Raw genomic sequence first — 13,600 nt, 5'->3', positions numbered from 1 at the left:
AGTTGACTGAGGAAGGCAACGTGTGAAGCTGTAACACACATATTCACTATCACTTATTTCCATGTATAATATTATATATACAACTTAGCAACTTCACTTAAAAATAAAATATTTTTCCAAGCTCAATAAGAGTATATGAAATTACCTTCTCGTTTTTATTCTAACAAGCCTGACTACCACCAATACAGCCAGCTCTTATCAATGTGCTATTTTAATTAGCACTCATTAGCATTACTCTTGGGGGATGATTATTAACCTTAAAAGTTGAAAAACTAAACAACACTTAAGAAAAATACACACACACACAGACCATTTTGGAGTGAACTGACGAACGACTTTCATTTGTTGTTCCTCTTATCCACTGAATACCACGGTCTTCCCCCAAGGTTTGCCAGAAGCCTCAGTCAGAGTTGTGAATGAATCGTTCCCCCTTTTGCAGTCATGACTTTGAACTGCAATGCAGACCCAGACAGACTTGATACAACATTCAGGGCACGAGTTTGGTAGTTAAACGTCTGAAATCCCAAGCTAAAGGTGTGCAATGAATAACCTTTTTTTTTTTTCTTTTTTTTTTTAAATTTACAGACTTACAGCAAGTCTTTGTAGATAAAACAATCAGAAAGAAAATAGGAGAGACTACCATGTGTATGTGACGGTTGCTGCTTGCTTTTTAATCAGAGCTGACAAAACAAAAGCGCTGAAAGGACTGGTTGTAGCATATATTGTACTTTCTTACCCTGTTATTACAGGACTGTTGCATCACAAAGTTGTTCAGAAATTGGTTGAGGCGAAAAATACCAGTGTGACTAAAATGTCTAAAAGGTGATGCTGGAGTTTACATAAGGCACTTTAATAAATTGTCAGTGATGATAATAAGTTTGTCACTGTGAGTACAATTAAAATTGTAGATGCATGGGTACCTTGCAGTTCATGTAATGATATAAAAAGCCAATGAACATAATGTAAACTACATGGTTAAGCTGCCACCTGCTACTATGTATCACATTTTTTTATATATATTTTTTATAAAACCATTTGTCCTAAACAGTATAACTGCTGTAATCTTCAGATTCTCTTCGTTTGTGTGACGGCTGCATGGCAATGCAGATTTGTGCCTGTTGGCAAGCTGCTCTGCTCTTCAAGCTAACATGCAGCTAGCTAGCGCAAAATTTAGTTTTTACAGTGCTGAAAACATGTCCATATTTATGCTAAACAAATATATTAATTATTGAAGTGAATAAAAGTAGGAAAATACATTCTAAAAGTTTATGGTTTTTTTTTTTGTTTGTTTTTTTAAATATTTTGTAGCATTGTCTGTGGGATTGCGAAAGGAGGTCGCCGGCCTTTCGAAAGCCTGTTAATCACATTTTTTTTCTCTTTAATTTTAATAAAAACATTTTTTAAACTATATTATAAACTCTAAATGCTATTTTCAAAGATCCAAACACACTTTGTGATCCTGTTTCATGTGTCTATTTGTCTAGACACACACTAAATAATAAGTTAATGTGTCCACAGCTGTGGTCGCAGGAATTGATTTTCCATTTTGAGGTCTCTTACTCGGAACCGGTGAGCAGACACTTCAAACACTGTATTTTGTACAGGCAAATTATTTTTGTAAACAGAAAAAAAAATGCATCTTGGTATAACACACGACATACTGCAGTGTTAACAGACAAATATTTTTCATTTAGTATATTTTGCAAGTCCTTTAAATTGGTATAGACCAGCATATAATTACTGCTCCTCCCAATGTTTTGTTTTTTTCTATTTGTTTTTTATTTGATTTTTTTTTTTTTTTGTCTCATATCATCTTAAAAAACAGAAAAGTTTTATGTAATCTCTAAGGATCAGTCTACACCCATGGGGTCTGCAACCAAGAACAAAAGAGCCGTTCTTCTTCAATATAAAATAAAATGAATCTAGAACCTTGACCTCTAAGGAAAGTTTGTTAGCAAGCTGAAATTTAGTGGAATCTGGAGTGTGTAAGTATATTAGAAAATATTTATATTTATCACAAATCATTTGATAACACATCTTTGACATGAAGTGTGCAGTTTTTCACTCGCAACATTCATCAAGCAGGCCGTATAGAACCTCCTAGTGGACCAGTTCTGGCCCACGAGCCATACATTTTGACACCACTGGAACACAGGTTTATGTTAGTACAACAGGTGAACCACCATTTAAATTCAACGATGTCCCAAAAGCAATTTTACTTATTATCATGCAGATTTGTTTTTCATTATGCAAGAGAGGAGGTTGCCTTAGGCTGGACATGATTAGTTTATCTCTGAACGCACAGATGGCATCCAGTCACAATAGAAGGAGACAGGACATTGTTGCTGCTGCAGCACGAGGTAAAATAAAGGAGAGTGTAATAATGGAGTGAAGTAAAATTAAAGAAGTAAGGGGGTTGAGATGACTGAGTGTGATGGCTTTCACTCAGTTGTGTCTCCACTCCCAAGACCCCTGGCTGTCTCTGGCCAGATGACATATACACTAATTAACAGACTTCTAGTAGAAAAGGTCCTTACCAATGCCCCAAAGCCATAATAGAAAAAGAGAAGAAAAAAAAGACTGGTATGGTTTTCATGACCCTCTGTTGTAAACATACGAGTTAAAAACAAATATCTTTTTTTGAAGAAGAAGAAATTGTGTAAGCAACAGATCCATTTGACAGAATGAAATCAATCAATCTTAAACAGTCCAAGGTATCCACTTCATAGATCAGTGTTCTTCAACCATGAGGTCATGACCCCAAGTGGGGTCACTTGAAATTCAAATGGAGACTAAACTAACTTTATCCTGTTTTAGTCTAGGTTGCGTGGGCAAACTTTTTGGCGGGCTACAATTGTCCTAAAATACACAGATCATGACAAAAGGTGCGTTCAGGTACCATCGGAAACCTGCGAATCTGACTATTACAGCAGTTTAGATGCAATTAAAGACAATCACCCTCTGTCTCTGAAGTTATTTAATTTTTTAATTTGTTTAACTTTCCAGGCAGCCATCTTTGAGATTTAAATACCTAACTTCAAACTAACAATTCATGATAATTTGCAAAATGTTGCTGGTCATTTTTTAAAATGATTTCCTAGGCACATGTTGTTTTTATTGACCTCTATGTGCTCCACCGGCTCTGCAGCAGTGGTGTCAAACTCCTGGCCCTGGGACCATTTCTTGCCCAGAACAGAATTCAAAAATAATTACATTTTGCTCTTCATTAATTAAAAAATTAAGAATGAGAAAACTATTGCTAAACTACTGATGTGTAAACTACACATCGATATTGAACAAAAAACACTGATGCTGGCCCCTCATGAAATAACAGTGGCAACAGTGGCCCTGCTCATTAGATTTTGACCCCCCGGCCTCCAGCCCCCGGCTTAAAGCCTATGGCCAACACATTTTCATACATTCTGTACAATCATTTAGATGTATGCGAGGCAGTGTTCTAAATGACACACCACCTGAGGGTTTACTTGCTGTAGCTGAACTATAATCACCGCACTCCCGTGGGATGGTGTGGGGAGGGGGCAGCATTGGGGACAGCATTGATTCCATTAACTGGAATTAATGGGCTACCATCCACATCAAGGCACTTTAAAAGACAATCTAAGCACAACGCACACTCTCCCACTCCCAACAAACATGACTGTGATTGGTGATGACTAATGACCAATTGTGTGTAGCTCTGGCTGTTTACGATTTGACATTCAAATTTCCTTTGAAATGGCATCTGAAGAAGGGTACGCTAGTCTCTCCATGCTCTACAATAAATAAATACATCTCCAAAAACGAGTGATTTCAGTTCTTTATCTCAAAAGATTGTGTGAAACTACTACACAGACCATATATCAGTATATCAGTACATTTCTATTGAAGGATTGTGACAGATCGCTGTGAGGTTGCTTTACTGTATATGTAATGACTGTTTGGATGGACCACTTCAGAAGATTACATTTTTGTATTAAAATATACTGTATATTTGATATTAAAACATATTTTAACATGGTTAAAAATGTAATGGGTTCGACAGTTTTATGAATTGTTTTTCATCTATTCTTTTGTTATTTCATTGTGGTTAATTTAGTGTCAACCTGTCTTTGACATTGGATTATTTTCATTACACAGGAACACACAACAATCTGGTGGAGAGAGAAGTTCCAAGGCTTTAATATTAGTTTAAAAAAATTAAAAATCTGAGGAGCAGCCTGAAGGCATGTCAGAGAAGAACTGAGAAAGAGTTCAATTTGGTATGGTTGATATGGTTTTCTGTTAAAGACGTGTTTTTGTTCTCTGGTGATAGGCAATGTCTGGATGTGTAAAAAGAACAGTGACTTTAATCTGTGAGAATCAGAGGCACCCTACCTATATCTGCAGCGAATCCTAGTACGGAAATAAATAAATAAACAACATATGGAACAATATATATATATATTTACACACACACAGGAACCTGTGTTTTCGAACTTCCTGGACTTCCTTCCCGGATGATTGCTTATTCAAACTTTTTCAACAGTATATTGTGTACAGATTCATACAAAGAACTGGTGAAAATAATTAGATCTAACAAAAAAGATAAACACAACTGAAAAAAGAACAAAGCTATAAATAGGAAAGGCATTTTCATTCATCCTTACCGGTGCTGAGGAGTCGCGATTGCACAATTTTCGCTTCACTTTCTCAAAAATGATTGTCTCCAAACTACTGTCAGTCACTCTGTTGCCAACTTTAGCTTCTTTTATTGCTTCCTTCCTAATGTTCTTAGAACAGTCCTGGAAGTCCCTGCTTTCCTACATCGTAGCTGCGGTTACACGCATGCAGCATACTATTGATTTAACTATTGACTTTGATGTAGTCCACGTTGGCAGCATCTGCTCCCCAGCGTGAGTCACTTGTGAAATATACATCCACACTATCTCCCTGCTTCCTGTTGTGTTTAGTCTAAATCACCGCCTACTGCAGCGACTTTTGCCCGATCTTCACCCAGCTGTCACTATCTTCTGAAAGAAAAGTTTTTTGGACTTGATTTCGAGAGTTAAGAAAGCCTTTGTAATTCAGAGTAATCCAGTCTAATCCTCTGAGTACATATAACTCCTGTTGGAGTAACTCATCAAAACACAAATTGACCATTTGTCACAAATACCCAGATGTCTCGAGGATTTTCCCTTTCTTTGTCCTTCTGTCTATCGTTACGTCATACTGCTTAGAATCTGGTAAAATGTTACACTAATAGTTTCAAAATCTGCAGGTGATCTGATTTGGTCAAATATTCGGACCTCCTTCACTTCATTTATTCACCCAACCCAATCATATTTTGTATGCTAACCTCATATCACGCCATCCGTCCATTCAGGTTCGTTAGAATGCCATGTAGTACTATTGCAATTAGGATAACATGGAACGAGGACGAGTGCTCGAGTCCTCAGGAATTTCATCCTGCCTGGATATAAAGAACAGGCAGGAGAAATCTGTGTTCTTTTTCTTTTAGACACAACTGACTAGAACCATTAGACCACGCAAGGCTATTAAAATAATGTTCCTTAGATCTGTTCAGTCTTAACACACTATCAAAACAAAAGCCTTTTTATTTCTAACCTTTTATTTTGGTTGTGATTTTAAGGACAAATCCTGTCCTGGGCAGAATTAATGTCTGGTTAGGCAAAAAACTACAGTCCCCACAAGTACAGAAAGACCTGATTGTGTGAATGAATGGGGTGTGTGAGCTTGACTCAAACACCATTTTTGTTCACTGCCAGTAATTGTGCAGCACCTTCTGGGATTTTTCTGCTTTCCTTTCAACTGCGCCCCTTCTATCTCTCCTGACTCTTTTTCTTGGTATGCAACGCTGGATCCTCATTTGGATACAATGGGTCATTTCAGCCAAGTAGGTAATCAACAATGACAAACAAACTGCCTCTTGCTTTCGCCATCAGTGTCCAGTAAGGAAAATCAAAGTACACTTAAAACGAGGCCAATACAGAGAGGCAAGTGAGGACATTGGCAGTAGAATACAGACAGTGGCCGTGCAGGGTTCATTTGCCTTCTCCTAAACCAATTGCCGAAAGTGTCACCTGTGTGCGCTGTGAGAGCAGGAGATGAGGAGCGATTTGACACAGAGGCACATTAGTAATAAAGAACCTAATGGTGTGTCGTGATATAAAAGGGCCGTTGAACTTTTAATATATGCTGACTTTATGTGTGTGGCTCTGTCAGGATAAAAGAGACTTCAGGGAGAGAGCGATTTTTCATGCATTTACATCTGGTTACTAATAAAAGTTCAATTTTAGACAACCTTTTGATACCGCATGCTAAGCTAAATTCATTCATTTATTTCTGCCAGAAATGACTGGTTTGAGATGCGTTTTTCACGCTTTTCTCCACAAACCCTGTCTGTGATGTGACTTGTTAAACACATGTTTGTGTACTGTATCATCCTCATGATATCAAGTACATATAGAAGGAAAAACAAAAGCAAGAAAAGACAAAGGTGTTTCATTTTTTTTTTTTTTTTTTTTTTTTTGGGTGGATGCAATCCTTAACAGACACAGACTACCTCCTCAGGAGAAGCTGCTGGGTAAAAGACTTCAGTCAGATGAATGTTGGATTAGATCTGTCTGTCTTGGCACACAGCAGAAGCAGAGACAGCAAATAAAGCTCCACATTTCAACTGTAACTATCTTCATTTTCTACTTTGTGTCTTCTCTGGATTTACAATGCCTCACATAGCTGTCTGTGTGTGTGTGTGTGTGTGTGTTTTCTTCTCCCCTTTACACACTGGAGCTTTCCTACTCTCACCCTAAATGTCCAGTTGTCAAAGTCAGCTGAAGCCCAGTTAATGAAGCGGTAGATTTATTAGAGACATCAGTGGAAGGGTGGGAACCCCCAGAAGCCAGCCAGAAAAATACAGCTTTTCTACGTATTACATACCAGAATACTAAAAAAGAATGAAAGGAAGAGAAAAAAATGAAGAGCGTGAAAGAGAAACTAAGGTTTATTTAGTTTCATGATTGCATTATTCATATTCATAAAGCAGACATAGAAGGAGAGGATCATCCAGTCAGAGAGGTGGGGGGGGGGGGGGCCCCCCCCCCCCCCCCCAATCCACTCCATACAGCAGTGGCAAAGAATGAACACTTACCGTCTGTTGTACGTCAGGGATGCCAATGCGGATGACCACAGTGTTGCCTGTGGGTTCCTCCATGGGTGCTCCTGCACTGTGTGCACCAGAACACAGATCTGGAGCACCAACAGGAAAGAGAATGCTGTCCTCTTCCCGGGAGCTGCCGTTGTCAGTACTGCCCCTCTGGCTGCCGTTGGCTGGGTTTGTGTGCGAGTGTGTGTGTGTGTGCTGCTGCTGCTGCTGCTGCTGCTGCTGCTGCTGCGGCTGGTCCTGCCGTGGAGGGCTCGGTGGCTCATGTTTGCCTGCTGCCGGACGCAGAGGCATGCTCTGTGTTAGGGTCTCAGTCTGTTGCTCTCTCTCTCTCTTTCTCTTCTAACACACCCACTTCCATGCACTAACGACTCGCGCTCGCACTACTCAGTTGCGGCGTGCGTGACTCGCCTGGGAGAGTGAAGAGGGAGAGATGGGGCAAGCAAGGAGGGAGGCATGAAGGGAATAGGAAAAGAGAAAGAGATAATAGGGCACGGTGATTAAAAATCAAACAAAAAAAAAACATCACAAATGCAAAAGGGATTAGAGAGAATGCGAGGCCTATAATGTTTTCATTTGCATGGATCCATAATGGATCTCATTGTCTAATGTGTCGCCTACTAAAGATTATTGTCCTGGAAGATAATAAAGAAGAAGAAGCACATTAATCTTAGGGCTGTGACCAGGTTGTTGGGGTGTTTAAACACAGACATTAAGGCATTACAATACAGCATAACAATCTCAAGGGGCAATATAGTGAATGATCATAATTAGCAAACATAATCCTTTAGTCACAGTTTGACAACAAAGTGTATTAGTTGCCTGTATGTTTGCATTAAGACCAGTATTTTGTCCAAGAATAACACACATGTGAATATCATACTTCACGCTGCTCCTTTGGTTCAACTGTCTTGATATGGTTAAACTTAAGTAAGTACTGAAAACCCAAATACAAGGGTCCCTCTATAAAAGCGGGAGTTGCGTTCCAAGATCAACCGCAAAATAATAGAAGCGAGAGTTATTATATTATTTACACTGTTATCAACCCTCCCTAGACTGTATTAACAGCATGCTCAATTAGGCAGTAGCACAACGAGTACGCATGGTATAAGCCAATAGTATGCTGTGTACTGTGATCTCATCTAGGTAAACAAAGCTACCAGCGATCGGTCGCAAATGCACATATCTCAAATTTATTTATTTATAAAATTATTTATTCTGAAAATGAAAAAAAAAAAAAAAATCGATTCAGCAAAAACAGTTGTGATGTACTGAGGAACCAAAAGGAGAACCACAATATAGAGAGGGAAAACTGTACCACCGCATCCTGTCACTGTTATCTAGGGAAACTACGTTGACATCGGTGCCTGTGACGGCAGAGTATGCAGCCAAGCCTTGATAATCTGATCAAGTCTGTCACGGGCATCCGATTCAGATCCTGTATTTAGCTCAAACTCTGAAGCTAACTCTACCAGGATTGGACGATAGTGTCAGGAAGAGCCCTGTTGTGAACAGTTGAGAACCACTGTGTTACAGAATGGTGTTGAACAACAAAGTGAAAATGCAGTTTGGAAGATTGATTTTTAATTTTAGCCAAAAATAATGCAGGATTATTCTGAAAATGAAAAAGCATTTCTGCTAATGAATTTTTATGATACCAAATAATGGTACCAAAACTGATTCAACTAGCCAATGATTTTTTTTGTTTGTTGCTTTTTGTCTTTTATTATTTATTTGATACATTTCGAAACTAAACTTCTTCTAGAAAAGATACAACAAATAAATCTGTCTGACCAAAGATTGTTTGATCCACAGTGTAAAAAGTACATCACTTAGATTAGATTAGATTAGATTAGACTGAACTTTACTGATCCCACAGGCCTGGCACATCAATACATATTTGACTTTAATGCTTAACCAGGTCAAGACACAGACACAAGATGGTTTTCCTCTGAGCCATACTTCTCAGTCACTTTGTAAAGACATTTCTTTGCAGCCAGGTCAAGGACACTATCAAGAAAACCATTGACCACCACAGGATTGCTTTACCTGAACAATTCCTCATCATGAGTCAGCACATTTACACACTTACTTCACACAATTGAAGTAGGTGACCCTGTGTTGTTTACCCAGTTTTTCCCACTTGAAGGGATCAGACCTTTGTGGACAGTAAAAGCACAGCAAGTGACCAGGTTTAGAAAACAGCAGGAAAGGGTTAATTACTGCCCCTGACGATGTCAGCCTGAGGGTCCTAAGGTGCTGCATTACCCATCTGTATGGTAGTCTGCAGGACCAACCTAAGCCCGAGGCAGCAGAGGGCACCATTACTATAGAAAACATCACGTTTAGCCTAAGTGCTTGGCCCGTGAGATATCAAATGTGTATGTGAGGTGGCTGGGCTGAATTTGTAGTACTAACATAATAAGAAACAAATACTACTGATGTGAGTTTCATTTAAAATTGAATTTCTCATGTGTTTATAATATTAAGCTTTGGTTGATTCAATGTTTACGCAAAACTAAGGTTTGTTTCCATATCTGGAGAGAAGGGAAAACATGCACGAATGAATAAATATTAAGTTTGGGCGGTGACCTTGTCCCAGTTTTTCATTTTGGCCCACTGTGAATTTGAGTTTGACACCGCTGTCTTAGAACAGCCTAAGAATGTCAACACATCTTTAGTTGACTGACAGGGACAACAAGGAAGTAAATGGTAAAATAAAAAAAAAAGACCAGTTTCTGACTGGTGGAGATGCTGCAGTTGAACTGGTCAATTCTCTGCTTGACACCAGGGCTGGTTGGACAGTCCCACTGGTTAGCACTGAAAAAGCAGGACACGTGGCTCAAAACTGAAGGATTTAGCACGTCATTTAATCTGCGTATGTGATAAAGAGGTCATAGTATGCAAAACTAACCTTTTGGTATTTGTCTGCATCCTGATTTCACCCACCGAGTGACATCACAGAGATATGATTGTAAATGCGAGCACTTCTAGCTGTGCAAGGACCCACTATTTAGTCTAAGTGACTAATATACCACTATCATGGACAACCCATTAGCTAAGCACACATTTATAGAGCGCTAAAAGTATACAAACAAGCACTGGATGTTGACGTCATTTGTAATAACGGGGAGACAGCCTAAGCACACATTTATAGAGCGCTAAAAGAATACAAACTATAGTCTGTAAACACATGAAGCACTGGATGTTGATGTCGTTTGTAATAACGGGGAGACAGCTAGTGAGATCGTACAACTTTTTTTTAAATTTACTTCTAACGGCGGCGAAACATCCAGGTTCAATCTTGGTTCTTGACAATGTTCTGGAGCTTTATCATGTTTTTGGTCTGTGTCAAATATGCGTGGTTGGACCTGTCAGTTTACCATACCTGACAGAAGGGCTTATGTCAATTTGCTGTGCATGCAGACAAAAAAGAAAAACACTTGACTGTGCATGTTCTAGACAGGCATGCGATGAGTGTTAGACTAGCTCAGTGTTAAACTGTTGCCTTGGAGACAAGAACCTGTCCTCAGGTCGCACTCGGCCCCCTGCCCCTGCAGAAGAGGCCCGTTACCATTTAAAGTTAAAGGCATAGAAACTGTCCATTTAACAGGTGTGTTCAAATTCCAGCTGTGTTCAATCCTCCAAAATGTTGCTAACATTTTATAACACAGACATAAAGGAACCAAATTAATTTGTCATTAAAGTAGCTTATGTCCCCTTGAAGTTTGCTACAGCTTTAGGGTAAAAACTGTTAAATTAATGACAGTGTCTCTTAATCTTTGTTGTTTCCTTAACAAAATTACATCTTATAAAGTGATTGATGCCGTGAGAATTTGTCAAATGAGTCATTTTCTAAATAACCACGGAATTTGAATGGACGAATCCTGCAAACATGGAATAAGAAATCTAAATAACATCATGCAGAAACGCTCTCTTAACGGAGAGAAACAGGTTGAGATTTAATCTTTTTGAATCGCAGAATGATAAAAAGAATCAAAGTAAACAGTTTACAGCACCAGAAGAGATCTGCATACAAAGAATATATTAATTTAATAAACAAATTTACCTTACAATCTGATAATAATACCCCCACAGGTCTACCCAGCAGAATTCCACCAGTAGTATCAAAATGATTGATTATCTTTGGAGATTATTAGTCAAAAAAAAAAGAAAACTTCTTTTCGCCACCTATTGTTTCACCATGCAGGTAGAATCTTTGTCCATTTCTGCTACAGAAAAGTATTTAACATGACGGACCAGTTGAACAGTTTATTATCAGTATGACACTGCTTTTATTTGTTTGTTCTGCTATACAAACAAAAAGTGTTCCCGTGAACACCTTTGATTAAACAGTCATTTAATAAAAACTGAAACTATGTTCCCGTGAACACCTTTGATTAAACACTCATTTAATAAAACTTGCACTGACAATTGATCAAATAAGAAATGTAATACTGTCTCTACGCAAAACTGACGTACCGTATTTTCCAGACTATAAGTCGCACCAGCCAGGATGAATAAAACTGTGATTTACAACCTACAGTTCTTGACAATAGATTAGGGTATGAACGTAGACATTAGCTGTCTACGTTCCTTCTTTACCACAGAGCGATACAGAGTTCACGTCGCTGCCGACGTTGCACAAATCTGCCTCTCTATTCTCCCCTCACTCCTGAACAAGGCACCCAGATATCCGATCTCATTTTCGACTGGTAATGAGAGCTAAAGATCACAGCACAATGCAGCCACCACAACTGCAACTGCAAAGAGCTGAGATCCAATGCTGAGAACACTGAGCAGGAACGGCATAGCTATCTTATATTGAGGATTATGTAATGATTCCAATAGCTGTACTTGCAACAGATCATACCAACACCTTTGAATGTGTATCTGGTTAACACTGCAATTCAGATCCTGTGTCTGACCACCCTGTGCTGGGAACATTAAGAGAATGGACTTGAATTATAAGACCAGCTTCTATGCACCAGCTAACAGCCTCTGCTTCTTGACTCTTCGATTCAGATTTCTTTTCACTTCACTCCCTCTCACTCCCCTTGCACTCCAGCACAGTGAAAACAAAGTGAATAATTCATGGCCATACTGTAGCAGCGTGTGCATGGATCCAGTAAAGTATAATGTATTTGTTTTTAAATCCCCTCCAACTATATTGTACGCTGATCAGCCCTCTGTTCTCTTCTTCACAACATAGAACACAAAGGTGCAGGGACATTAGAGTGGAACAGGATGAGATAGGTGAGGAAGCGTGAAGCATGGCGGGTCAGGGAGCATGTGGCCAAGACTGTCAGTGGGTCAAGGAAACGAGCAAAAGAGAGCGTAGAAGAGGAACAGCGAGAAAGAAAGAAAAATAGCAGCTGGTGTGGGGAGGCAGCCGAGTGCAAATACAGATAGATTCGACAATCCAGCTATACATTTCCTTATGGCTAAATCACACAGCAAGTCAAGAATCTGCTTCACGCTCCTCTACACCTGCTAAAGCAAATGTCATGGCCACTGAGAGAACCTACAACAGCATTTTTGCACACACTTAAATACTCTGTCTTTCTCTGTCACCTATAACATTGCCATTCAATCCCTGCTCTGATCTCGTCGCTGTGCCCTTCATCTTCCTCACAGTGAATGTGAATGAAGGTAAATCGTTGGTATGAGTGTGATGCACCAAATACAAAAGGATAATGTGGTTCTAGCTGTCTACTGTGGTATTCTGCTGGGTGTTTAAAAGGGATTTGTCTGGCTACCTGTGTCATCCAATTTGGTCGTGGACAGAGCAGATCTCATGAGAAAGCAGACTTAAAAAAAAGGATACATGTCTTTCATTGGTCTGCTCTGTTAACATTCCAGTAAGTAGGAGGAATATGATTAACCTTGTTATTACACTGTAAAAACCATATAAGGCCATGCACATGTTGTTAGCTCTCATTACTTTCATTGGTTTCATGTATGAACCTGTACACAATACTGTTGGAAAAGTTTGAATCAGCGGTCATCCAGGGTCCAGGAACGGATTAATCCATGTTACATTGATTCCTATGAGGAAAATAGTTTCAGTTTTTGAAATTTTCTGTTTACGATCGGCCTTTAGGAAGTAAGTTTGAAAACCGAGGTTCCACTGTGTAAGGTTTTAATTAAGGTATATCAATATATATGTGTCAGTACTGCATTAATATATTATGATTTAAATATTGTATATAACCATTCTGTTGGAAATCTGTACACATAGTTTGACATCTTAAACTGTTTATTAAGAGCCAGGCTGGAAGATACTGTTTGCAAATCTTGCAGGTTTAACAATTTTTTAAATTTGAAGTGTACTAAACGGACACACAAAACACACACACACACACACACACATCATTCCAGATCAAGTTAATAAGAACAGACAGTAACAGATGTGCCTCTCTCCCTGGTCATTGACACATA

General features: G+C 39.0%; 1 protein-coding gene across 5 annotated transcripts in view; it reads right to left on the bottom strand.

The window, feature by feature from the left end:
* LOC103380134 (SH3 and multiple ankyrin repeat domains protein 3-like) overlaps positions 1-13,600 on the bottom strand; it is a 36,618-nt gene that overhangs the window by 3,096 nt on the left and 19,922 nt on the right. For all 5 annotated transcript variants that reach the window (XM_025056240.1, XM_025056242.1, XM_025056241.1 and 2 more), the window contains one exon: positions 7,148-7,570. In XM_025056240.1, the coding sequence (XP_024912008.1) occupies positions 7,148-7,453 (306 nt within the window). In that variant the 5' untranslated portion in view covers positions 7,454-7,570. The remainder of the gene's footprint in view (positions 1-7,147; positions 7,571-13,600) is intronic.

Source organism: Cynoglossus semilaevis, chromosome 6, assembly GCF_000523025.1.
Source record: "Cynoglossus semilaevis isolate Cse_v1.0 chromosome 6, Cse_v1.0, whole genome shotgun sequence".
NCBI lineage: Eukaryota > Metazoa > Chordata > Actinopteri > Pleuronectiformes > Cynoglossidae > Cynoglossus > Cynoglossus semilaevis.
Note: the sequence above shows the minus strand (reverse complement) of the source record. Positions and strands in the feature narration are given on the sequence as shown.